Here is a 26,129-nt window from a genome sequence, read left to right on the forward strand (position 1 = left end):
GATAAGTTACACCTCATTTGTATATAATGAATCAAAATGCAGTCTGTAAAATAAAAATTAAAAAAAGGAAGTATCCCCATTTTTCCTCAGGTACTCAAAAGGTACCCAGGAAAAATCAAGAATCAGTCTCAGTGGGTCCCTCTTTAGCTGCACTCAGTCACTCACTGTCCTTTTCTACTACTTTGCCTTTATATACTCCCTCCCTCTACCCTCTTTTCTCCTTTTTCTCCCCATTTCCACTTATCCCCTTTCCTCTATCTGTTCTCCCCTTTCCTTCCTTTATCCTCCCTCCTCCTCTCCCTGTCATCCTCTCGCCAGCCTGGAGCATTTTTTCTCTACCAGTGGCCAGGTCTGGTCCCAAGGGGGTTGGAGTGGTTGATTCTATTTGTGATTCTCAAGGGACTTCTAGTCTAGAGGAGACGGTCCAGAGCTGCTGAGTCCAGCATGCACTGGACTTGAACTACTCAGAGCCTCATGAGAAAGTCCAGTCCTCATCCTCATCCTCAGCAGCCAGGAAAAATGCCAGGCTTCAGACACACCTACAGCACCAGGACAAGGACTTCTTTTTCTTTTTCTTTCTTTTTTTATGGTACCAGGGATTGAACCCATGGGTGCTTAACCACTGAGCCACATCCCTGGCCATTTAATTTTTTATTTTGAGACAGGGTCTCACTAAGTTGCTGAGGCTGGTCTTGAATTTTCAATCCTACTGCCTCATCCTCCAAGCCTTTGGGATTACAGGCATGTGCCACCACATCCAGCAAGAACCCTGATTTCTTAAAGCCTATTCTTTCCTTCTCTTCCTGCTAACCTTTCCCAGAGGATCCTTCTTTTTCTTGATTCTTTCCAATTCATTATCAGTGGCCATTTCCCCAAGTGCTGGGAATCAAACCCAGGACCTCACACATGCTAGGCAAATGCTCTACCGTTGAGCTACATCCCCCGGTCCAAGATACGCCTTCTTAACCCTTCTCCCTCTCTGTCACCAGGCTTTCAATTGCGCAGGGTTGAAGAGCAGCGGGAACAAGAGAAGCGTGATGTTGTGGGCAACGACGTGGCCACCATCCTGTCACGTCGTATTGCTGTTGAGTACAGTGACTCGGAAGATGACTCTTCTGAATTTGATGAGGACGACTGGTCGGATTAACTCTTTGTGCCTGCTGCCCACCTTTTCTTTCCTTCCTACCTTCCTTTTTTTTTTTTTTTTTGATGTCTACCCCAACAGTCCCATGGGAGGGGGGAGAAAAAAAAGAATTTCAAGGGCCAAAGCCTTCCCTGAAGCAACCAAAGATATATCCAAGTGCTTCCTCCAAATCAACATGTATTTTCTCTCCCTATTGTCAAGTGCATGGGCTTCTGAGTTTCGTAGCTGAGATGTTCCCTCTTCCTTCAAATGACTGTTGCATATTGAAAGGAAGGAAAACCCCCGAAGCAGATTCCTTTGATTGGGCTTCAAATGGAAATGGTGCTCTCCCCTAGGGCCCGTTTTTAACTGTGGCCCTCAGCTGCTTCGAATCATGCCAACCATCTTCTGGTCCTAAAGTAGTGAGAGCAGACTTTGTGGACATGGCTGCCTCCTTTCCTGTGTCCTGAGAGGCAGAGTAGGCTGAGTGCCCCAAAGTCAGACTGCCTCTTGTCCCTTCCTGCTCTCTGCCCTAATCAGCAGTGGGGGGCTGCCTTTTACTCAGCGGTCTTTTAGACTGGGAAACCATATTTTATTCCAGGAGGTAACAGACCACTAGAGTGTCTCTTCCACTCTTCCTGGAAACAAGGCCTCTGAAGACTGAGGCTGTTACCTCCCTCCTAAACTCCCTCTTATTGAGTGTGATGGTAAAGTGTCCTTTAAATGCCCCTTCCTTGCCCTTAGGTGCCTTCAGGCTATGTCGCCCAGGTTTAACCTCTAATATCCATGACCAAACTAGCCCTGACACACAGGGACCTGGGCTTCTGCTGCCTGTCAGGAGCAAAGCTTAGAGACTTGAAACTACAGAACTAGAATTATGGTAGAATTCCTTGGGTTCTGCCCTCCTAAGGATGCTGAGGCCTAGACATGGGAAGTGACTTGCTCAAGGTCACACAGTTGGATAGTAATGGAGCAAGAGCCCAGACATCCTGATTCCAAGTCACCTGTGCTTTCTGGGACCAAATAATGGGCACCTGCTGGAGTCTGGGCAGAGCAGTCTTGGCTCTGTGCTACTCCAGACCTCCCCATAGGCAGGGGTCCCAGTCGGAGGGCTCAGGGCCTGTGCCAGCCCTGTCAGTGCTGCTCAGACCCTTATAGCCTCTTTTGTAACCCTTTGTTGCCCCTTCCTATCACCAGCCAACCACATGGCCTAGAAGCTGTGCTTCTGGGAAACCAGAGTAGGGAGAAAAAGAAGAGGGCAGGCAGCCTTGACAGGTGCTGTTTTCAGTTCTGCTGCAACTCCTCCCCCTTTTATTTCCCCATTTTAAGCATAGGTTCTGCCAGCTGTAGAAACTTGAGTCCCTCAGGCTGGCAGCAGCCCCAGGTACCTGCCTGGGGATGGTGGGGGGCAGGTGCCTGGCAGTCATGAAAAGGGTTGAAGGTGGAGGGACTCAGGTCCCCACTTACTGCACATGGTGATGTTCATTCCCCCACCCCCAGCCCCTTCCCAGAGCTCATACACAGGTGCTGTTATTTAGGAAAAAACTGGTCAGCTCTGGCCAACAGCAAGGTTTCTCTCTTCTGCCCCAACAATTGTGTAGCCTCTCATGCTGAAATCAGTTTCTCCGGCTTTCAGAGCCTGAAACAAAGAGAAACAGGATCTGTCTTTACCCAGCACAGCAAATGGTTGTAGTAATTGCCAAAGCCCTCATAAACCCCTCCAGCTTGAGGAGAGTATAATCGTGGGCACTGCTGCCTGTCTTTGCTGAATACCTCCCTCTGCCTCCTTCTTGAACTTGGGATATGGGGAGAGCCTGCAAGTGCCAGCAGATGCTCCTGCTGCAGCTGCTCCAGAGTGTGCTCTCCTCCTCCTACTCCTCAGATAGGGTGTATCAGGCACAGGGCTTGGCACCCAGCTCCATGCTGAGCACACCAGGCTGGGCCTTTCCAACCATGTCCCCCACTTGCACTTTGGAAGCCGAAGTTGCTTTTATCAGAACCCTGAAATGACTGTTGAAGGTGCCCCTGCTGCAGCCCAGCAGCGGCTGGAGAGGCAGGCGGAGGGCAGTGTTTCTCCCAAATAGGAGTCCTGGGGCCTGGCCAGGCCAGGGTTTGGGCCTAATGGCTGTGAGTAAATTACCCCCATCCTCCTCCTTTCCGGAAAAGGGGGAGCCAGAGCCACTCACTATCATTCTGCTCTGACCTTGAAGGGGGCGGTGTTGGCCTGGCTTCTGGAATGGACAGAGTCCACCGCGGAAAGGACTAGGGGCAGGAGGAGGTGGGGAGGGGCCCTGCCTGCGGAAGGTAGGATTAGATCATTAGCTCAGTGACCTCCTAGGGTTTCGATGTGCTGTGTTCTCATCCTACAGCTGGTTTGGTAATGATCTGCAAGTCCCGGAGAGCAACAGCACAGCTCTGCCTGACGCTCTCATTAAAATCTATGCAGCCAAGCCCGGCGCTTTGTAGCAGCCGGCCTTGCGAAGCCTCCTCAGCTCGGGGGGGCTGGGGACCCAGTCAGCTGAGAGGCCCTCTGGGCTCTACTTATGCATATGTGCACACACACACACAAAATGTGCTTCTTGAAACCCAAAGCCCTTTAAGATGATAAAGGATCCAGTGCAGGTAGATGTGTCTTTAGAATCTTATAATTGTAGAATACAAAGTTTAGTGATTATTTAAACCAAGAAGCTGAGGCTGGTGAGAGAATTAACAATGGCCTGTGAGGACTCAAACCCCAAAGCCAAGGAGCCACCTTCCTTCCTGGTCTGCCCAGCCCAGCCCAGCCCAACCCAGGGGACCTGCCCCCATTCCTGTGGCCCAGGGGCCCAGCTTCCAATAGGCAGTGTCAGAAGTGACTTGTGGCTTTGCCTTGGTCGTGAGATGATTTCATTCCAAAGGAGCAGGCGGGTGGGGGGGGGGTTTGATCCCTTGGAGGCTCAGAGCAGCTGGCCCAAGCTCCAGCTTGCCTCCAGTGGAAGCTTGAGCGCCCTCAGAAACGACCCTGGCCAATGTCACCGCAGAGCCGAGGCGCTGTTGTCAGGGCTAATGTGAAATCTCTTCCCGTGGCGCCGATCCTCCGACTCTGCAGCGCCAGCTTGGACAGATTGAGGTCTCTGTGGCTTTGGTGACCCTGCTTATGCATTCCCACCGTGTCCCTGCTCTGCTTTCGGAATGCCTCCCTCTGCAGCCCCTCACCTGACCTCAGGGCCTGGGGAAGGAGGCAGTGCACCAGGGCCAGGCGCTTCTGCTCAGGAGAGTTGTCTGCCTTCCTGGGGGGCATCAGGCTTTGAGCTCTGCCAGGATGCAGCTGGCCAGGGTCCAGCTGATCTGGGACCAGGTGTCCCTCAGAAAAATGCCTCACTCTGTGCCTCCTGCTATACTTACTTTAACAGTGCCTCAGTGAGGGCAAGGGACAGTTCTGTTACTGTATTAACTTCATTCAGTTAATTCACTTGAGAAACTAACCAATTTTTACTTTCTGTCTAGAATGATGTACGTGTAGAAGAGTAAGCTGTAATGCTCCCAAAGTGCCTTGTTTTTTCTGATATAAATATATTTATAAGGACATATTCCAGTGGGTTCTTGGATATGCTTGCCACATGAAGATTTTTAGGGAGTGAGCAAGTATAGTGGGCATATTGTCTGAATACAGGCCCCTTTTCCCTGAGGGTGGGGAAGAGGGAGACTTCAGTTGGAAATCCAAGCAGTGGGGTTAAGTCAAACCCCCAAAGTGACCCTTTCCTCCTTTGCCCTGTTCTTCTCAGACCCTAGAAGGATACCTAATTGTTTAAATCCCTGCAGCTTCAAGCCTGGTCTCATTTGCTTTCCTGCCAGGCTCATGTGTGTACACCTGTATCCAGTGACCTGAAGGTTCCATGTAACTATTATATGTATACACATGAATACTTAAATGCCAATATTTTCAATAATTTGATAAAGTCTTTGTAGTCACTCAGCCACCTCTGAGGGTGTACGTATATGTTTGTGTATGTGTGTGTGTGTGTGTGAGAGAGAGAGAGAGAGAGAGAGAGAGAGAGAGAGAGCTGGGAGAAGAGATTAGAAGGGGCTACACTGATAACCACTGGCGGTGACAGCTCAGAGGGGTTTGGCCTGGGTGGGCTTAAAGGGCAGGAGGCTTCTGGGTGTAGACCTGAGTTGGGGGACCAGAGATGCAGACCCCAGACCCCTTTCCCCATGAGGAGGGGCTGTGTGCCAGTGCCTGGCTGCTGAGCTTCCACCAGGCAGGAGAGGAGCACAGGCTGAATGCTGATGCTGCCTCCCAACATCTGGCCGGCATCTTGTCTGCCTCTCAGACCCAAGCAACTTACCTTAAATAGAACGATTTACAATGGAATCCGATAAAAGGTTTAGGCTGCTTCACACCCCCTCTCCTGCCTGGGGAAGAGAAGGGGGCTGGGTTTATATTCTGATCCAAAAAAAAAAAAAAAAAAAAAAATGACCTACCCAGGAAGCAACGGTTGTTCAGAGCACAGCTGCTGCGGGTAACTGTCCCTAGGGTAATTTATGATCAGACTCCCAGTTCCAGGCCCAGCAGACGCAGTGGGGTGGCCCCCGGGAGAGGGGAGGGAGCAGAGTTGGTGGCTGTGGGTCACGCCTGCTGCTAGAGGGAGAGAATCACCCACTGGTGTCCCAGGAGAGGGGCAGAAGTTTTGAATTGTCAGCAACTGCTGCGCCAGCCGCTCTGAGCTCATGGCTGGAAGTGGAGATGCAGGGGAGGGGGCGTAGAGTCGACTCGCCCTTCGGAGCCCCTCTGCTCCACCCTCCTGCTCAGGCCTGTGTTTAGTCAGCATTTGGCTGCCCGAGGCCAGTGACTGACAGGCAGCCAGATGCCCGCCCTGGCAGAAGACAAAATGGTAGTGTTGGGAGCCGCCCTTGCTAGCGAATTGGAGAGAAGGAATGTGGTTCTGGGAAGAAGAGGCCTGAGCTTGAATTCTGGCTCTGCCACTTGGGAGCAGTGACCCTGTGCTAGTCACTGCACCTCTGGGATACTCCTGAGAATGAGCACCTACTGAGCGCCCACTACCTGCCAAAGCCTGCATATGCTTAGTTTCAATCTTTAGAAGCAGAGGGCTCCTGTATTAACACAGGAGTAAAACAGGTTCACGGAGGCAGTAAGTTACCTAAGGTCACGCAGCTGGCCAGGGACAGCCCACGCCCCATTCACCATGCAATTGCTACATCCTTCAGTATCAGTCTTTAGTGTGCTAAGGGTATGTGTAAGTTTTCAGTTACCTACCACACCCTCTGGTGCCCAGTTTTACATGTGAAATAGCAGGTGAGGGTTTATTTTTGCTCTTAGAAACCAAGCAAGTTTGAGGGCCAGCTATCCTAGACCTTGAGGGAAAGTAGCCTGCACCCTCATCTGTCTGAGAAGCCACCTCCCAACACTGGGTGGCATCTTGTGGGCACTCTAGATATGGGCTGGGGCTTCACACAGATGCACACGCTCATTTTTTACACATTCAGAGGCATGTGTGTTAGTGGCATACAACACAGGCCTCGGGACAAGTACGTGCACTGTGTGCAGACCCCTACCCTTGTGCAAACAAGGACGCAAATCAGCAAACAGTTGCAGGAACATAAATAATTGCAGGCAAGCCTCACGAAGTCCTTCCAAGCCACCCCTCCCTACTCGCTGCCTCCGCCAGTTGCTCACTGCCCCCTCCTGGCTGCCTAGCGGCCAGGGCAACCTGGCACCATTTCCTGAAGTTCTGCTCTGGGTGGTTGGCAGCCAGCTCCTTAGATCATAGGGCAAGAGCAGTTTCAGATGCTCACCCTCAACCCCGGGGGAGTTGGGTCTAGAGGGGATTCTTCAAGCTTAATGACAAAAATAACCTTTAACAGTCAAAGGAATCTTTCAAGGTAGAATTGTCTTGTGGTCTGTGTCTGTCTTGAAGGGCAGGTAAGATTTGGGCAAGGGGTCTGCATAAACAGCCTCCCATGTCAGTGGGCCACCACACTGCCTGCCCTAAAAAACTAAGCACACTTGCACTCATGCTGTCACACGTGTTAAGAGGAGTAGACCTGCCAGCCAAGCATTCGAGAGAGCCGGCTTGTCTAGCACCCAGCTGGCTGCACCCTCCCTGGGCCTCAGCTTCCTCACCTATTCAGCAAAGAGTTAACCTTGATGATAGAAGTGGTTCCTTCACTCTAGCCTCTCACCATCTTGGGTGCTGATTGCTCCCAGTGTGTGTCTGGGCAGAGTACATCCATTAACATGACTCCATGGATTGCTTAGGACAGTTTAGGAAGGATTACCAACACAAAGCCTTTTGTGCCTTATTTTATAGATAAATAAATGAGGCACAGAGAGGCACAACGATTTGCCCTAACACACAGCAAGCTGAAAGCAGATGAAGAAATAGAAAACCTTCTTTCCAATGCACCAGAAAGCAGATCATCTTGTGGGCTTGGACCCAGAACCAAGGGGACTAGATTTCCAAGGACTAAAGCCAGAGGCTCTGCTCTTTGGTCTAGAAGCTCTGATGGTCCCTGTGGCTGCCTGAAAGCTTGGGGAAAGCCCGGAGAAGGTCCCAGACTTAGACATTTATCAGAGAGGCTGGAAAAAGTAACTTGGAACCCCAGTGGATTCTGCCCTTAGGAAGTAGGACCCCCATTAGCAGACGGAGGACTAAAGTGGCTTCTCCCTAGCCTGTGGCCACTTAGTGGCTAGCTCATCAAGATGTATACACACATGAGTGATGTGTACATGTGTGTCCAGACTCCATGCATGTACTCATGCCTGTGGCTGTATTTTTGTGCATGTGTACAAATATACAGGAGAATATTCATATGTGTGTGTGGCATGTAAGTGTGTTTGCAAGCCTGCGTACATATGACTGTTTGGGTGGCTAGTTGTATGTGTGTGCAGAATATCCTCTTTGTGTGTGTGTGTTTCTGGTGTTGGGAATTGAACCCAGGGCCTAGCACACACACCTCCAGCCACTGTATATTTGGATATACGTATATAAATGGTGTCTGTATAATGGACAGGTGACTAAATGCACATATAAGACCTTGTTTGTAGGACTAGGGATGTAGCTCCGTGATAAAGCACTTGCCTACCATGTGAGGTCCTGAGTTCAATCCCAACCACTGAAAAAAAAAATCTTGCCTGCCTACTTACAGACTCAGATTCAGATGACCATTGAGTGTGCTTGTGCATGAGCAAATGTTCACATGCATTTGTGTGCAGAGTGGGGCAGAACATACCTAAACATGAGTGGTGAGTGTGTCAGTGTACATGCAGGATTGACTTCATGTGACAATACACATGAATCACAAGAATGCCCTCCCAAGACAGGATGATGTAAATGTTGCCCCATCCTTGGAATGCAGGGTGCCCTGCCTGACTCCAGTTGGGGACTGGGCTCACAGCACCCCACCCACACCCTCCACATGCTCACTATTCCCCAGACCCATTCTGCTCGGCCAATTTGCAGCCTTTTGCTCCCAGCTCCCGGGAAGGCCTGCAGCAAAGTCAAGGGGCTGGTGGCCAATTAGCGAGGGGGTTAATCAGAGATCTGGGGACCCCCAGGGGGCGGGAAGCTGAAGGCAGGCATGGGGTTGGCAGCAGCTTGAGCTGCCTGTCATAATACTGGGGGAGGGGAGGCCAAGAAAGCCTGTTGGTGCGGGAAACCAGGTGGATTCATGATTGCTGAGCACTGACAGTAGTGGGGAGCATGTGTGTGTGTACACGGTGAAACGGTGTGTGCATGCATTCTAGTCCTTGAATGTGGACTTGCATGCATTTGTGTATACATGCCTATACATATCACCTTTATACACTCATGCAGATTGCTATCTGTACATACATGTGTGCAAAGGTATGCAAGTGGATTTGCTTATGTGAGCAGGTCTGGATCTGTTTGCACATAGGTGCGTACAAGGGTAAGTCTGTACACACATGTGCAAGAGCATGTGCACACATTTAAGTATGTGTTCCAACATGCATTCTTGTGCATACAAAGTCACCATGATCTGCATACACATGTGCAATGATGTGTCTGTGCACAAGGGTGTGTGCACTACTGCTCAGATGCATATGAATGTATGTTTGTGCGTGTGTGTGTGTGTGTGTGTGTGTGTGTGTGTGTTCTTGGAACAGCTGGACACCTGGCCCCTACACTGTGGCCCTGTGCATGTGTCCACATGCTCAGAGTTCTCCACATGGAAGGAGCTGGAGGATGCAGGGTTGGCAGTCTCCTGGCTCCAGGAGGGAATCTGACAGACGAACCTTGCCGCAGCCCCCGGGCCCTGGGAGCCTGTTTTCCAGCCTGCAGAAGCTGTGAGCCCGTGAACTCATCTTATATTAATAGCTGCTGTCTCCTCACTTATTGCAGGGAAAGGCGGTCATGGCCCCGGCGAGGGTTCGGCCCTCAGTACTGCCCTCCCCAACACACACAGCACCAGAGGAGACGAGCCCAGCACCATCCCAGGGCCTAGCCTGGCAGGGAGAGAGCCCATGCCTTCCCCAAATCAGGAGGCAGCTGGGGCCTCTAGCTGGGTAGGATCAGGCATGGGGGTTAGAAAGCTGGCAGAGGCAAAAAGCCTAAACACACACACACACACACACACACACACACACACACACACACAAGCGTGCGCACTAAGCTTCTCAGAGCTGAGCACCAGAGGAGTTTGAGTCTGAAGGAGACAAGGCTCAGTCTGAGGAGAAGACACAGTCCTGCCCTCAAGGGATCTCAGTTCAAGGTAAAATGCATGACCCTGCTCTCTGAGATCGTTGGCCGAAGGCAGTGAGTGACAGGGCCCAGTTCTCAGGAATTCATGGTCTAAGGGAGAGACATGACCTTGTATTCTGGAGCCCCTTGACCTGAGGAGAGACAGAGAGAGTTGCTTTCAGGGGCTTTCAGTTTTAGGGAATAGACATGCCTCTTCTCTCAGGGACCCTCGGTTGAAAATGGGCTACAGCCCTGCCTTCAGGGGCCCTATTATGAGGAGGAAGCAAGACTTCCGTACTCATGATTACTCAGGGGAGCTGTGGGAAGATGTGGTGTAGGAATCACATCTCCACAGGCACAGCAGGGCTCAGTCAAGGGGGCTCCAGGAAGAGGCATGCAGTGGCGGTACAGAGAGGACTGGAGCTACGTCTGCAGAATCCTGGGAGGAGGGTAACCCAGTCAGCCCACCACACACTTGGGCTCTCCCAAATGCCTCAGATCCACTGCATAACCACCCCACACAGATAAGATGAAGACCCTTGGCATGGAGCCCAGCACAGACACTGGATGGAAAGGAGTAGGTCCTGGTTTGGGCCCGAGAGCCAGAAGCTGGGATGAGGACACAAAGGGCCAAGCCACACTCCGCTAGAATGGGAACCTGGCCTTTCCTTGTAGACCCTGGTGGGGGCTTCTCAGGAGCAGGTGGGAGACAGGAGACTCTTCCCTATATCGCCCCTCCAAAGGTCATAACCTGGAGACCACCAGCTTTCTCCAGTCTGGGCTCAGGCCACCTTGTCCCAGTTTTCTGGCCTGATGTTTCTGAAATCCTCTCCTTAACCATGAATGAAATAGATTTGGAAATGAATGAACTAGGTTCAAATCCTAACTCAACTCCTGACTGTGACTTTGGGCAAATCAAATGTCACCTTTTAGAGAGATCTTTCTTTAGGGCAACTTCCTTTAAAAACTACTCACATATTCTCTTTCTTCCCTACTTTGCTTTTTCTCTGAAGATTTATTATCAACATTACTTTTTTTTTTTTTTTTTTTTTTTTTTTTTTTTGCGGTGCTGGGGATCGAACCCAGGGCTTTGGGCTTGCAAAACAAGCACTCTACTAACTGAGCTATCTCCCCAGCCCACTTTACTTTTTTTTTTTTTATACTGGAGATTGAACCTGGGATGCTTTACCACTGAGCTACATCCCCAGTCCTTTTTATTTATTTATTTAATTTTTCATTTTGAGACAGGATGTCTTGCCAAGTTTCTAAACCTGTGATCCTCCTGCCTCCATCTCCTGAGTTGCTGAGATTATAGGCATGTGCCACCGTACCCAGCTTCCAACATTACATTTTTTTGAAAAACTCTTCTGTGTAGTGCCATCTGTATGGAACTGCTCCACGCTGGTCATTAAGCTCCATCTGTGAATGAATGGAGAGGCCCATTGCTCTCACAGTCTCAGCTCTCCCCTGTGAAAAGTGGGGAGAGCGACAGCATCCCTCTGACGAAGTCAGGGTGGTGGTGTGTGAAACGTTTGGCTCAAGGCTTGACCTTGGGGAGGTGCTTGTGGCATGTATGGGTGGGGTCTCTTCCCAGGGTCCTGGGCTGGCCTCTTCATTTTGTGCCTGGGCCTGTTGGCATGTCTACCACCTAGACTCCTGTAACCACTGTTGGGGAGAGGTTTTGAATACCCGGCAAAAGAGCTGTAGGCAAGGAAATGGAGAAAGACCCATATCCTAGCCTGGCACCGCAGGATGAGTTTGAGCAAATAACTGCTCTTTTTTGTGTCTCAGCCTGTCTGTCTGTGTGATGATGAGGTAGGCCAGAAATGCTCCTAGGGTCCCATCGCTAGGCTTTGTCCAGCTGTAGGGCCTGAGAACCTGGGAGGCTGGGAGGTTAGGGTAGTCAGAGAGCCCTGGTAAGCCATATCCCAAACCTGCTTCTGCCTGCCTGATGAACACAATCTTCTGGGGTCCTCCTCCACTCCCAAACACCCAAACTCGGGTCCCCAAATGCACACACATATAGCCACTCATCTTTACTTTGGAAAGAACTTCTAGCTCCACAATGACCAGACCTTGTCCAATCATCTCCCAAATGTGGGTCACTGGCCCTGAGGATATAAGTCAGGGTCCAGAATGTCCTAAGCCCCAGGCTTTGGAAAGAAGGAAGTGAGAGGACATTGCCTAGGAGACAGAACACAGATTCTGGAAACAGATGTTCCCCGTTTGAATCCTGACTTTACCATTTCCCAACTATATGGCTTTGGGTCAATCACCAACACACTCTCAGTCTCCATTTCTTCATCTGTAAGGAGACAATACTATATATGCCAGGGAATGCTTGTGAGGCATTTAGGAGATAATGTGCATACCTACCTTTTGCAGAGTGCCTATCCCACACAGTAAGCACACACTATTAGAAGAAAGCAGTTTTTGTTTGTTTGTTTGTTTGTTCGTTTTGGCAGTACTTGTGGTCGAACACTGGTCCTATCACATGCTAGGCAAGTGCTCTACCATTGAGCTACATCCCCAGGCCAGAGAGGGGTTATTATTATGAAGGAAACAGACATACTGTGCACATATTCTTCATGTCAGAGCCCCAAACTGGCTCATGTGGGCAGGATGTGGGCATCTTCAGAGCCCAGAACCCTGGTCCCCCAAGAGGATGTGAGGTCCTTGCCAGGCAATGCCCAGGGCTGACCAGAGAGGCATTGATATCCTGGCGGGGGGGGGGGGGGGGGGTCAACCACACTCCATCCCAGCCTTCAGATCCTCAAATCCCCCCATTAGGCCCCTCTAGCCTGGCCTGATCCTCTCATTCTGGTCTATCCCTCGTTAGACTCTACACCCTGCATGCATGCACGCGTGTGCGCACACACACATACATACACACACACAGAAACGTATTTATCACAAAATCATTTTTTAATGAGTTGGGTCAGGGGGACAGGAACAGGGAATGCACTGGGGGCCATATCCCAGTTGGCAGAGGGGTGGGGTGTTGGCTCTTGCCCCGCCTCCTCTAGGGCACCTCAGGATGAGACCTGGCCCCCAGGCCATGCCTGTGGCGCTGGATGCCAGGCCTGAGTAGAGTTGGGGTTGCATTTTCTGGTACCGGCTGCCTGGTCGGGCTGCAGTTCCCACAAATGGCCACCAGAGGGAAGCCGGCCCCCAGCGCAGAGGAATTATCGGTTGCTCAGGTGATGGCTTCTTAAAAAAATAAAAAACCAGAGGCTGGTGTGTTCCTCCTGCAAACCCGAGGGTGTCGGGCCTGGGGAGAAGGCTCTGGTTTCTATGATCTCTTCGATAAAAAATAAGCAAAAATAATAACAAAATACGTGGTTTCTCTTTCTCCATTTCCCCCCTCCAGGAACTGAGGTCAGAAATGGGGGTGTGGGGATTGGGAATACCCTGGTATGGCCTAGATTTCAAGGTATGGGTCCTTTTTTCCCCTTATCACCCATAAATAAACTTATAAATAAATAAATAAATAATGTAATATACTTTCTTTGTATGTGCAATATATATAGATAGATAGATAGATAGATAGATAGATAGATCTTTCTCCTATCTAGGCAACTAAGTGACTAAACTCTCTGACTCTTGAGCTCAGAAATTCAAAAGTAAAGTGACATGGCTAAGGGCAAGTTCAGGGGAGGGGAAAGATCAAGGACTTGAATGGCACTGTAAAACGCCCAGCATTCTGAAACTGCAAGTCAGCTGGGCTGTGGGACATTTCTAAGAGGAACCCTGACCACCTGGAACATTCTAGAACCATGGAGCCAGCTGGGCCACTGCAGGCATCTCGAACAGAATCCTGAAACACCCAATGTCCTAGAACTCCAGAACCAGCTGGGTCTGGGGGTGTAGAGCTGGAGGTTTGGAACAAAGCCCTGGAGGACCTAACATTCTGGAATTTTGTAGTGATCAGGGCTGCAGGGGTCACCAGGATGTAACTAGACATCACTGGGGGAGCGGGATCGAAAAGGAATCTTGGAAGAGGAACAGCAGCAGCAAATGGCCCAGAGCACCTTCTGCACGTCCTGGTTGCGGAAGGCGTAGATGATGGGGTTGATCATGGAGTTGTAGGTGGCGGGGAGCAGGGTGAGATAGGTGTAGAGGGGTGGGGAGCGGGCATCACCCAGCAGGCAGTAGACAGTGAAGGGCAACCAGCAGGCAGCAAAGGCGCCGAGCACCACAGCCAGTGTGGCGATGCCCTTGCGGGTAGCCACATAGTGGGAGGCAGGCAGCAGGTGCCGCTGAAGGGCGATCTGCTGGGCATGGCGGCAGACGATGCGGCAGATCTGGGCATAGAGCTGCAGCATGATGCCAAACACCATGAAGAAGGCAATAGCCAGGACCACCAGATGGTTCTTGGAGAGTGGATATACCACACCACACGTGGTCAGGCCATCCAGGCAGTTCCAGGCCAGCACAGGCAACAGTCCCAGGCCCAGGGCACCCCCCCACACCAAGGCCAGCATCACGTAGGTCCGAGTCACTGTTGTCTCTGAGTAGTAGGTGAGGGCATTGTACAGGGAAAGGTAGCGGTCGACAGTGATGGCCAGTAGGCTGCCAATACTGGCGGTAAAGGCCATTGCCAGCACACCAACAAGCACCAGGCTCATCTCCTCCGAGCCTATGCAGAAGACAGCAGCGAAGTGCAGGACCAGGCCCAGGCCTGCCAGCAGGTCTGCCACAGCCAGGCTGCCCACCAACAGGAACATGGGGGCACGAAAGGCAGGAGTGCCCACGATGATGGCCACCACCAGCGCGTTCTCGCAGGACACCAGGGTGCCTGAGATGCACAGCACCACATCCCAGGCCTTGGGTGAGGGCAGTGGTGCAGCTGGGCCTGTGGGCCCTTCTGCGGGGCCCACGCTGCTCACATTCACGTTGCCTGGGCCAGCTGAGAGCCAGGCCAAGGGGCCGCCTGCACCCCACATCATGGTACCTGCAGGAGAAAGGCCCTGTGAGATGCTGGCAGGGCTGGGTGCTGACAGGAGGGGTCTAGAGGGGGTGAGGTGCCCTTCAGGATATGTGGTGCAGCCCTGGTGCCTTGTCCCCCCATTCATGCCCTAGGGTTCTTCCCAGGATACCTTTGTCTTCTCAAATACCTCCAGACCTTTAAACAAGGGTCTTTTTTTCTGGGGATTCCTGTACTGAGTCTCTGCACCCTCCCTTCCAATTCTCTGGGTCCTGCACGCCTCTTTTTCCCACGTGTGTAATCAGAACCAGATGAAAGGCTACCATAAGTGAATGGGGGACCACAGAATCCAGGCGATGCACCAAAAGACTCAAGATCCGGTGGGGGTGGGGGAGAGAAGCATCTCGAGTCTGAGGGAATCTCTGCTTCCTCCCATCAGAGAATGACTCGGTTTCTGAGGCTCCCAGACCCCTCACGATTCTCAGCACAGCGGGCCCAGGCTCCGCCCCCAAGAAAAGCGCGTGAAGCTCCTGTCAACCCCCACCCGACATTCCTAGGGTAACATCACCTGGGAACGCAGCCCCCCACCCCGCACGCTCTACCAGACTTCTGTCCCTGGACTGACCCCTCCTTCTGTCTGAAGCCCCAAGATCTCTGTGAGACATCCCTCGCTGGAAGTCTGGATCCCTGAGTCAGACCCCTCCTTCTGCTTGGACACCTAGATCAGGGGCCTGACTCCGCCTCCTGCCCGAATATCTAGATCCCTAAATCTGACACCTCCCGCGACTCGGACGCCTGTGTCCTTGCCCCAGTCGTCTCCTGCCCGCCCAACCTCAGACGACTGTCCGAACCTCCAGAGCCACGGGTCCCTGCAGGGATGCTCACCCTTTCCCAGGTCACCAACTGACCGCTCCAGTACCCGAACACTTGGGGCCCCGCCTGCTGACCCAGAATTGCTAACCCAGAATCCCAGTCTCGACCTCCGACCCCAGCGGCCAGCGGCAGGGAGCCTTCAGCCAGTCCAGTGCCCCAGCATCCGGCGTGCTCTCCAGGACTCCTGGTGCCCTCGGCAGGGCCCGCTACTCACCGCTCAGGACAGGGCGCGGCCGGGCCGCGGGGAGGCTCCGGTTGGGTCCTGGCAGCGCAAGGTGTGCGCGGACCCCGAGAAGCCCCCGCGGCCGCGGGAGAAGCGGCGTGAGTCACCCCGCCCCGCCCCGCCCCCGGCCGCCGGTTCAGTGACGTCAGCGGCCCAGTAGGCCAATAGGCGCGGCGCGCTGGGGCGCAGCGCGCGTTGCGCGGCATAGTAATGAGGCCTCGCACCGCCCGCTCCCCCATTCATAAAAAGCGACCGCGGCCGCGGCCCCGCCCCCTCCCGAAGCGGCCCGAGCTGTCCTTGACGCGGCGCCCTCTGCGGGCCAGGGGTTTCTGGGGCGCTGGTGGAGATCTTCGGAGAAGTCTCAGGGAGCCTTCAGGGAATATGGTGGGGAGCTGAAAGGGGACCCCGATAGTCTGTGGGGTGATGGGGACCCTCAGGTGACTGGAACAAGATGACAGAATTCAGGTGACCGAGACCGAGTGATGGGGCTGAAAGGGCGTCCTCCTATGAGAATGACGATGGGCCCTGAGGTGACGGTGACAGGAGCACGAGAAAGCAGGGAGGTGGGTGGAAGTGACGATATGAGCTGGTGACAGGATCTTGGGGGATGGTGGCCTTGGGATGCTGACGGTAGAGGATGGTAGAATCCCCAGGGCAACCATAGCAGTGTCAGGGAGACTTTAGAGCGTGATGGAGTTTAGGGATCCAAGGGTGGCAGAAGTGGTGGCAAGAAGATGGGGTATCCAGGTGAAGGGATTTCAGGTCACCATGAACCTTTCAAGTGCTGAGGTACTGAGGTGACAGAACTAAACGCTGAGGGTTGAGGGTTGTTGGGTCCTGGAATGAAGATGCTAGGTGCCTGGTAAGTGAGCCCCAGGTTGAGGGGAACAGGGTAGAGGAGCTGACAGTGACCGGGCAAGTAAGTTGCTGCCAGGACAGGTCCCGTGATGTTGGGGCTGGAATAAGGAACTGGGTGACATCATTCATGTCAGTCCAATAGCGCCCTCACAGCATGGAAGAGTAGGCCTGGCAAGATTTAAAAACCTGAATTATTTATTCAAGGATCTGGAAAGCCAGCAGAAGGGGGAGCACTTCCCTGAAGCAGCGGGAGATAGGGAAGAACTGGAAGCAGAAAACCAGTTCTCCTGGCAGGTCCCTCTCGGCCTCCCTTCTGAGGCACCCTGGTGGGGTGGGGGCATGGAGAAAGAGCTCCCCTTCCCTAACCCTGCCTGCCTTTAAACCCTAAACCCAGGAAATATATCTTTAGTCATCTTTCTTTCTTACTATGTCTCAGTCCCGCTCCATTGCAAGCTCCACGAGAGAGCAGTGACCATGTCCTCTTTTCTGTTGGAAAGCAGTGCCTAACATAAAGTGGGTGTTCAATAAGTATCCGTTGACTAGATGATTCAACTAAACAGGAGCTGCTGCGAAGAGAAACACAAAGTAGGAGGATGCATGCTCGAGGTGACTGAGAGAGGAGACAGGGCATCAGCAACCCAAGACTCAGATGTCCCTTTTCTCCCCAATCTGAACTGGGTCCCAACAAAGTTCTGGTCTCAGAGAAAGGTAAAGGGTACTGGGGGGTTGGTAAAGTGGCACATGAGAGACTTCCGAGTGGCAGTTTTCATAGTTCATTGATACCCTGGTGAAACGCGTACATCACCACAGAATCTTCCCTCCCGCTTGCCAGTTCCAACCTTGTTTGACCTTTGTGGTCCCACAGCTGTCTTCATTCTGTGCTCACATTTCTCTGTTTTCTTGAGATCTTTTTCTCCTCATTTCTCCTGTGTCTTTAAAAAAAAATTTTTTTGTAGTTGTAGATGGACAGCATGCCTTTATTTTGTCTATTTTTATGTGGTGCTAAGGATGGAACCCAGTGCCTCACACATGCTAGGCAAGCACTCTGCCACTGAGCTACAGTCCCACCCCCTGGATTAGTTTTTCTTTGTAGAATCCAAAGAATCATAAATGGTGCCCTAGACAGTTGTGTTGCCACCACCAAATACAAAGCTCACATGTGACATGGCCTTATATGTTTTGGTGTTTCTGTCTTAGTTACAGTTAGCATCCTAGGGTGAAGGACACTTGTTTCCAATGAAGCATCCTAGGATGAAGGACACTTGTTTCCAATGAAATAGTTGGTTGGTCGTGAACTTCCTGATCTGGATAGTTACTGTGCCCTTTACATGGAGGTTGTTCCTCAGGCAGCTAGGGAGGAAAGAAGGGGGATATTTCTAACTCCTAGAAAACCCAGAAACCCAAGAGACTGAAGGGAGGCTGTGCTTGATCAAGTGTATGCTCTCTCATGCACCAAAATCGTTCTCGCCAATAGGACAATTGAGACCATCACTGCCTAGCAGATCTTTCCTCCCAGAAGGGCAGCCCCTCCTCATGCCCTCTGCCCCTACACCTTACTTTCTTCCCACCAATCAGGTGCCAGACCAGTTCTTCCTTACAACTCTGCAAAGGTAATAGAACATATCTCCAGAGAAGCCAAGGAACTTGCCCCTGATCACAAAGTAAATGGCAGAGTCGGGATCTGAGGCCGGGTCCACCTTTAACCAAGCCTAGGGTGCCTTCCACACTGGCTTAGACACACTCTCATTCCCAGGAGAGACTGACGTGAAGTTAGATGAGGGCTGACAATACCGCAGTTTGCCAGGTGGCCACCAGATGGCTGTGAACTCTCACTTCCAGGTGAGGCTTCTTTACCTCTTCATTCTTCACCAGTCTTCAGAACTTGGGCCCAAGTCTAAAGCGAGGAATGTGTGTGTTTGCGTATACTTGTGAGACACAGATAATCTCTACACTTGAGGCCCTTGTCCAAAACCCAGGGGTCCAGTCATTGACAGTACATGTATTCTTAATACACACTTCATTCAAACCAGTATTCACTGATGTTCCCCTGGCTTTGGGTTTTGCTAGGAAGAGATGATCTGACCACATCCCTTCATTTTCAATGTTTAGTGTATATTTACTGAGCATCTACTATTTGCCAGGCACAGAGGATACAGCTGTGAACAAACCCCTGCCTTTTTCAAGGAGCTCCCATTTAAGGGGGAGAGATAGGCAATTTGCAAAGAGACACTTAATGTCAAATAGAGAGCCCTTGAAGGTATCAAAGACCAGTGGCTCAGACAAACATGCACTCAGATGGTCACAACATGGTACAGTATGGTTACTAATAAACATCTACTTAGCTTGTTCTGTGTGCAGGGAGTTCCCTAGGGAAGGAGACAAACATAGTTCCTGCCTTTGTGGAGCTTATAGCCCAGGAAACAAACAGGTAGTTAATTATACATTTGATATATGCTTCAAAGGAAAAAACAGATACTGTAATGTAGAATAACCAGGAGATGTTTTTTAGGTAGGGAGGTCACAAAGTCACTTGAAGAGAGCAGAAGAGTTTCAAGAAGCCAAGAATGGTGACACATACCTGTAATCCCAGTATCTCTGGAGGCTGAGGCAGGAGGATTGCAAGTTCAAAGTCAGCCTCAGCGATTTAGTGAGGCCCTAAGCAACTTAGTGAGACCCTGTATCAAAAAATAAAAATGGCTGGGAATGTGGCTCAGTGGTTAAGTGTCCCTGGGTTAAATCCCAGTATTGAGAAAAAAAAAATAAAGAAAGAAAGAAAAAGAAATAAAAGAAAAAGTTTCAAGGAAAGGGCATGGCAAATACACAGGCCGTGAAGAGGAGAAGATTTGAAGAGTAGAGAGGAGGTCAATGAGCACAGTTGTGAGGGAGGGTTTGAACCCAGAGAGGTGGGCAGGGGAAAACCCTGTGGATGGAGAAAAGTTATAAGATGCAAGGCACTAGTGGGTTGGGCAGGGGAGTAGTATGATCTGGCTTATTTTTTTCAAGGATCACTCTTTTAGTGGTGACTTGAAGCATTAGTTTGCCAGGCAGATATAGTCAGGAAAGGAGGAGGTCCTCCCTACACACACACTGCAGGAGAGGAGCTAGGATAAAGGCAAGGAGGGACACTGTTCTATCTCCTGGAGGGACAGAAAGGTGATGCAGAGAGCCCAAGACAGGCTAAGAGACTCCAGAAAACACAGGAATGTGGAGACCAAGCCATTGTTGAAAAGTTGTTAATTGGAAGAGGTGTGGTCAGATCCATGGTTTCAGGACAGCCCTGCACTGTGAGGGCCAGCTTGGAGAAGGGCCTGGAAAGTGCGAGGGAGTGGGACCCAGGGGACATGTAGATGTAGAGTGTGAAGGGGGCTGAGATGGAGAAAGGAGGTAAAGGTGAAACCATGGTTACCAACCCAGGTGACCAAAGGGAGGTGATGGGGCCTCCCTGAGTGGGGAAAAGGGACCAGACAATATCCTGAGGGTGTTCAGGCCCAGGTATCCAAGAAGCAGGGGACCTGCAGGAGGCATGGCAGAGGGGAGGGTGGCTTCTAGCTTCATTGGATCCTGGCATCCTGGCACAATGTGTTCTGTGTCCCTGAGCACATTGCAAATTGAGGATGACACAACCCATGCCTACAGGTTAGTTGTGGACATTAGATGAGAGGCTGCAAATAAAAGCTTAATAGAATGTACATTCTGCTAGTAGTGAGGGCTCCATGATTATAAGCTATGTGTTATTAGTTACAGGTGTTGCAGCTGTGGAGCCAGAACTGGCCAGGAGGTGAAGATTAGAGATTTGTTGGCTTTTCAGTGGGACTGAAGGCAGAGGAATGGCCAAGATGACTCCAAAAGAGTGTGAATTTGGGCTCAGAATTAAACTGGGTCACGATCAGTTTAAAGGGGGCTAGGGTGAGAAGGAGGAGGAGGGAGAAGAGAAAGAAGAGGTGCCCCTAAGGAACCTGAGACGTGGCTGCAAGAGTGGTACTGGAGGCAGGAGAGGAAGCCATGGGAAAGGCTGTGGAAAGGCCCTATTGACTTAGTAAGGGCATGACCCATGGCTTGGCCAGAGGGTGTGATGGGTGGGAGGCAGACAAGATGGAAGGTTGAAAGGCAGAAGCGGGTGGGGGGACAGTGCGAGGGATGAAGCCGAGAGAAAACACCAAAGCTGGGCACAGGCAGCCAGAGGGGCGGGATAGCTGAGACCTGTCCTAGCCTTCATAGGATCTGCTGGGAGGCTGCTCCCTATAAGGCCTGGCCTGAGTCAAGCCCTGAACGTAAGAAAATGACTTCACTTTCAAATCCATATTTTGCCGCTGTGACCTCGAACTAGTCCTGGGGCCTCAGTTTCCTGACCTATGAAGCAGGGATAAAAATATTCTCTACTTAACTGTTACACCCAGCTACGGGTTGGGGCGCTCAGTGTCCTGGCTACTCTTACTACTGGACTCCACCCATTTTGTTCAAGCCCCGCCCCAAACCCAGTCAAGTACCTATCTGGCCCCGCCCTCGTTGGCTCCGCCCTACCAGAGCGCAGCCCCACCCGACCTCTCCTATTGGTCACGCCCCTACTGGCCACGCCCCGGTTGCCCCGGTCTCTCTCTCTCCACAAGCTCCCGCGAGCGGAGTCCAGAAGGGACGCGCCACACCAGCTGTCCGCGGACTCCCAGTTCCCACCCTCGTCCATGGCAGCGCCGGGACCCCGTGCCTTTCGGGCTGCGCTTTGCGGCGGCTGCTGCTGCCTCCTCCTGTGTGCCCAACTCGCTGTGGCTGGTAACGCAGGGCAGGGTCTGGCTAGGACCAGGCTGGGGCAGTTGGCGCATTCCCCTCATCCAGCCGCCTCCCAGTCTGGGCTTGGGGGTAGGAAGGGACTTCCAAGACCTGTGCAGGGCTCCAGGGGTGGGAGAAGAAGGGGGCTCCCGTTTTGTGTGGAGTATATGTAGGCTTCAGATGTGGGGGATTAGGACTTCAGGTGTATTTGGAGGTGAGAGCTCCAAATGTGTCTGGGAACCCCAGATGTACTTAAAGGGAGGGGGTGTTGGGGGTATGTGGCAAAGGCTAGGTGAGTGTTACCTTGTGCTTGCAGAAGCTCCAGGCATGGGTAAAGGAGTGAGAACCACAGAGGTGGTGGGGTAGGTGCTGCAGCTTGGCTTCCCAGAGTTGCTCTCTTCCCACTCCCATCCCATTCCCAGGTAAAGGAGCTCAAGGCTTTGGGCGGGGAGCCCTGATCCGCCTGAACATCTGGCCTACTGTCCAAGGGGGCTGCAAACAACTGGAGCTCTGTGAGCATTGTGTGGAGGGGGACAGAGCACACAACCTCTCAGGCTGTGTGTGGCAGCAATGTCGACCACAGGAACCAGGTATGAAGGTGGGCTCTTCCAAGCTCATTGGCCCCAGCTCTGAACCCCAGAGTCTTGGACACTATCCTCAAACCTCTTCCCTGCCCCTTCTCCCATAAGGACACTGTGTGGCCCAAGCTGAGGTGGTCAAGGAGGGTTGCTCTGTCTACAACCATTCAGAATCCTGTCCAGGTAAAAGAGTCCTCACTGGCCTAAGCCAGGTTGGAGGGAGGGGGCTGGTCTCCCCATCCTGAACCTGTTCCCAGGAAAAACCAGCCTCTCAGGGAGTGGACTATGCCCATAAACACCTGGGTCCATTTTCAATTCTGTCTTCAGCTCTCAGGATTCTCCTCCCCTCTATGATCTGTTTTATCACTGTAAATTGGTCTGGATGCGTGAGGGGATGGGGGCACTAGGTCTTCCTGTAATGTAAGGCAGAGCTGGGGTTTTGGAAGTTCTGAAGGAAATGGAGGGAGGATTCCTGGAGGAAGTGGGGTCAGAGATGAGCTTGGTAGGTAGAACTGGAAAGGGGGCACATCTGGTGGAGGGAACTGTGAGACCAGGGCTTTATAGAACATTGGGTATCCATCTGGGAGAGGAGCCTGATCTGAGTCAGAGTCCAACAGCTGGCAGGGACTGCGGCCTTGATGGGAGCCAGGGGACAGGAAGGCTGTCTTATTATGGATTTCCTGTCTCCTCAGCTGCCCACCACCATCCCACCTATGAACCGAAGACAATCACAACAGGTAAGTACTCCCCCTGGGATGGCGCAGTGGGAGGCCCAGAGGTGCATGAAAGACAGCTGGCTCAGGTGCTGACACGCTCTGTGGTCTCCACCCCCTCAGTTCCTCCTCCATGGGTAGTTTCCTCATCTGTAAAATGGGTTAGGTGATACCCACCTCACAGAGTTGCTGTGAGGATTTTTATGGGTCTGCATATGGCCCACTTCAGTGTCTGACGCACTGAAGGTGATCAAGAAATGGTGGCTCCCACCTGTTCCTAGTCTGACCCTTGGACCTGAGAGTATGTGGCTCCAGTTGTGAATAAGGTGTTCTCAGTGACCATCTACAGCAACCTGCAGGCCAGAGGGTCCCAGAACAGGTTACTGGCAGAGCAGTGGCAAGAACCCCACCCCTTGACTCCCACTGCCCCTCTGAGACTGGAGGTCACCAGACTTGGCCAGGATGGCTGAAGAGGCTCTTGGTTAATTAAAGCCGGAAACTGATCTCAGAGGCTGAATTATTGATGGTCTCAGTTCCCTCAGCTGAAGCCCCAGATCCACTGTGTCTGACTTGTCTCTTCCCTTTCTGCTCTTCTTTCCCTGGCATCCTTTTCTGGGGAGCCTTGGACTTCAGTTGGGACCATCTTTTGCCCTTTGTATTCTCAGACCCCCTTATACCGCACACACCCACTGGGAAGTGGACGCTGCCCCCAGAGGAGCCCTGTTCACGGTCCCAGTGTGTTTTTTTGCCCACCAGCCCTGCCTTACTCTACCCTCGCTGGCCCTACCCTGTCCTGGGCACCTGGCCCAGGGCCTGAAATGGAATCCCTGGTGGCACAGCTGGGAGCCACCCAGACCCAGCCTGGTAACTGTGGCCCTAAGGCTCTACTGTCTGCAGGGAAGAGAAAGGGGCCCATCTTCTTCTTCTTCCTACCCATTCGGTAGGGTGTTGACCTGGCTCTCTACTTTTCCTTCTGCTCCTCCTTCTCTGAGTACTGGGGCAAGAGGCTTAGTAGTCCTGAAAAGGGGCCACATCATCTGCATCTGGGATCTGAGCCCTGAGAGCCCTCTCTCACCTAACGGGCCTATGGGATCGGTAGGCCCAGAGAGGGTGAGCATGGCATAAAGTCACACAGCAACTTAGGAACAGGGCCAACTCCTGACAAGCACTGTCCCTTATACCAGGCACTTCCCCACTGCCTGTAGGTTCTGTGCCTGGTGTTCCAGGCTCCTTGGTGAGGACTGAGGCCTCAAGGTGTCCTGTGCCAGTTGTGAGGTGGGGCTGGGATCCTGGTCCTTGGGGGCTGACTATGACCTCCATCCTGTCTCACTCCGCAGGGAGCCCCCTCCCTGAAGCCCACAGCCCTGGCTTTGATGGTGCCAGCTTCATCGGGGGTGTTGTGCTAGTGCTGAGCCTGCAGGCGGTGGCCTTCTTCCTGCTGCGCTTCCTCAAGGCCAAGGAGAGCACTTACCAGACACTGTGAGTACTGGCAGCCGGGAAGTCCCAGCTCACTGCCCATACTACTCCCTGCCCGGGATGGTCTTCTCCAGGGGTAGCCCAAAGACAATGCCTCCCTCCCCACGCCCCCCATGTGAACCACACCCCTTCTCTCCTGCAATAGGGGCTCCCTGCTAGATGTTAGCTGGGGCCAGGACTCAGCCTGGGCCCCATGCTTGGCAGTTCAGCTGAGCCCCATTGTGTCTTTGTCCCCTCATGCTGCCAGCAGGGAGGAGAACCAGTAGGTGATGGCCCAGGCAAGTCTTCAGCCAGTCTGGAGCCGTGGGCAGGATCCAGGCTGTGTGAAAGTGTGGTGTCCTCTGAGAAGGGAGCCGAGCAAGGCCCCGGGTTCTGTGTGCCGTGGGGCGGGCGCTGCAGCCTGCGTTAGAGTGTTTGTCTTCCTGCTGCACCTGCTCTCTGGGGGGTGAGATGCTTTGCCCAACTGAGGCAGGGTCACCTCCCCTAAGTGTCCTCTCTGTGTGACCTCAGAATCTGACCCCCTTGGGCCTGCTCTCCACACTGAGGGGAAGGAGGACTCAGAGGCTAACCCTCTTGGCCACTTTGTGAGCACTGGGGGTGGGAACAGCTTTGGCCATCAGTTTCTGGCCCCTGTGGACACTGAGCAGGCTCAGCAACCAATGCCTGACATCCCCTCCTGTCCTGGGCCTGCCACCTACAGCTGAGAACATCCCTCAACCACCTCGTGTCTCATCTGTGGACCCTGCTGGGTCCCTCAGCCTGGTACCTGGGGTCTGTGCCGCCTCTTCCCACCAACCTAGCCTGGGCTCTGTCCCCCAAATAAAGGAACTGTTTCCGGTGCTGTGCTTCCTGTCCCACGTCTTGGGTTGTGTGGACGGGTGAGGATATGGCCGACGTCCTCTCCTTAACAGGAATTCTGCCTAAGGCTATGGCTGACTCCTTTAAAATATTTTTGTCACTTATACCTTTGAACCCCTCTGCCTGCCTCTCCCCAGCAGGGTTATGGAGACTGAGAAGGGTAAGTGTTTGCTCAAAATCGGGGCAGAGCTGGTGTTAGAATCCAGGCTTTTCTGACTCTAGAGTGGGCAGAACCTCAGGACTTTCTTCTGAAGGTGTCTCCAGACTTTGCCCCCTAAAATTATGTTTGTGCCCCAGGGCCAAGGAGGGCAGCCCCCAGAACTCTTAGGTGGCCATTGCTGCCCTTTCTCATTCAGGCCTCTTTGAAAGCCCTGCCTGCATCCCTGGGCACAGAAGTCTTTCCTGACGCATAGCCCCCAGGTCTTGGGTGCTCAGTGGGAACCCGGCATGCAGCAGGGTCTCGCTGCTTCACAGGCACAATGACAAAAAAAGTTGAGAGGAAGCTCCGATTGCAAGTGCAGTCTAGAGAGCCCAACTGTTCCAACTCAAGCATTTCACGGCTCTGGTCTTCAGTTTCTCATCCGTAAAGTGGGGATAACAGTCTCCATCTTTGTGGGATGTGGAGAAGGCTCAGGGCAGGTTCGTGTATTCCATCTGCTTCACTCCAGGGCACCTGTCCCTCTTAAGCTGTGCAGCCTTAGGCTTACCCTCCCTCTACCCTGGGGATCTCTGGCTGTAGCTGGAGAGGCTGGAAAGGACCCTCAGGTCCACAGGCAGTTCCAGCTGCTCCTTGGCCTCTCTTGCCCACATGTGGCACCACCTCCTGGGGCCTCTCCCTCCTACCTTCACTTCCATCAGAGCCCCGCCTTTGGTACCCCTCCAGCTCGGGGATCTCCTTCTGTTCCCAGCCTGCCTTGCTTCCTCTCTTCCCCAAGCCTTTGCATGTGCAGGTTTTCCAGTTGGGACAGCTCTTCCCTGGCTTTTCTCCCAGCATGATTTCTTTTCCTTGCCCTTCTTTATTGAATGTTTTTCTT

The 26,129-nt window shown here is 52.5% G+C and overlaps 3 protein-coding genes across 6 annotated transcripts in view; 2 read left to right on the plus strand and 1 right to left on the minus strand.

Annotated features, from left to right (window-relative positions):
- Positions 1 to 5,082, plus strand: part of Wasf2 (WASP family member 2) — a 73,232-nt gene extending 68,150 nt beyond the window's left edge. For both annotated transcript variants that reach the window (XM_047546593.1, XM_047546601.1), the window contains exon 9: positions 990 to 5,082. In XM_047546593.1, coding sequence (XP_047402549.1) covers positions 990 to 1,147 — 158 coding nt within the window. In that variant the 3' untranslated portion in view covers positions 1,148 to 5,082. The remainder of the gene's footprint in view (positions 1 to 989) is intronic.
- A 7,651-nt stretch (positions 5,083 to 12,733) lies between these two features.
- Gpr3 (G protein-coupled receptor 3) lies at positions 12,734 to 15,943 on the minus strand. 2 transcript variants are annotated; one of them, XM_047515678.1, is made up of 2 exons: positions 15,840 to 15,943; positions 12,734 to 14,779 (listed from the first exon to the last, which is right to left on the minus strand). In XM_047515678.1, the coding sequence occupies exon 2, from the start codon at positions 14,772 to 14,774 to the stop codon at positions 13,782 to 13,784; it is 993 nt and encodes a 330-aa protein (XP_047371634.1). In that variant the 5' UTR covers positions 14,775 to 14,779; positions 15,840 to 15,943; the 3' UTR covers positions 12,734 to 13,781. The 2 variants fall into 2 exon arrangements, with proteins under 2 accessions (XP_047371634.1, XP_047371645.1); XM_047515689.1 differs by lacking the exon at positions 15,840 to 15,943 and adding an exon at positions 15,638 to 15,660.
- Positions 15,944 to 21,317: 5,374 nt separating this feature from the next.
- Cd164l2 (CD164 molecule like 2) lies at positions 21,318 to 25,068 on the plus strand. Of its 2 annotated transcripts, XM_047520159.1 has the most exons (6): positions 21,318 to 21,473; positions 21,893 to 22,060; positions 22,160 to 22,231; positions 22,741 to 22,785; positions 24,099 to 24,240; positions 24,488 to 25,068. In XM_047520159.1, exons 1-6 carry the CDS (start codon positions 21,386 to 21,388, stop codon positions 24,501 to 24,503), a joined length of 531 nt encoding a protein of 176 aa, XP_047376115.1. In that variant the 5' UTR covers positions 21,318 to 21,385; the 3' UTR covers positions 24,504 to 25,068. The 2 variants fall into 2 exon arrangements, with proteins under 2 accessions (XP_047376115.1, XP_047376121.1); XM_047520165.1 differs by lacking the exon at positions 24,488 to 25,068 and having other exon boundaries at positions 24,099 to 24,244.
- The last annotated feature ends 1,061 nt before the right edge of the window (positions 25,069 to 26,129 follow it).

Source organism: Sciurus carolinensis, chromosome 1 (assembly GCF_902686445.1).
Source record: "Sciurus carolinensis chromosome 1, mSciCar1.2, whole genome shotgun sequence".
NCBI lineage: Eukaryota > Metazoa > Chordata > Mammalia > Rodentia > Sciuridae > Sciurus > Sciurus carolinensis.

Coding starts and splice junctions, on each gene's coding strand:
- Gpr3 (XM_047515678.1), bottom strand. CDS start 14,774: ATGATGTGGGGTGCAGGCGGCCCCTTGGCCTGGCTCTCAGCTGGCCCA.
- Cd164l2 (XM_047520159.1), top strand. CDS start 21,386: ATGGCAGCGCCGGGACCCCGTGCCTTTCGGGCTGCGCTTTGCGGCGGC. Junction 22,232..22,740: donor CCATTCAGAATCCTGTCCAG/GTAAAAGAGTCC, acceptor CTGTCTCCTCAG/CTGCCCACCACCATCCCACC. Junction 22,786..24,098: donor ACCGAAGACAATCACAACAG/GTAAGTACTCCC, acceptor CTCACTCCGCAG/GGAGCCCCCTCCCTGAAGCC.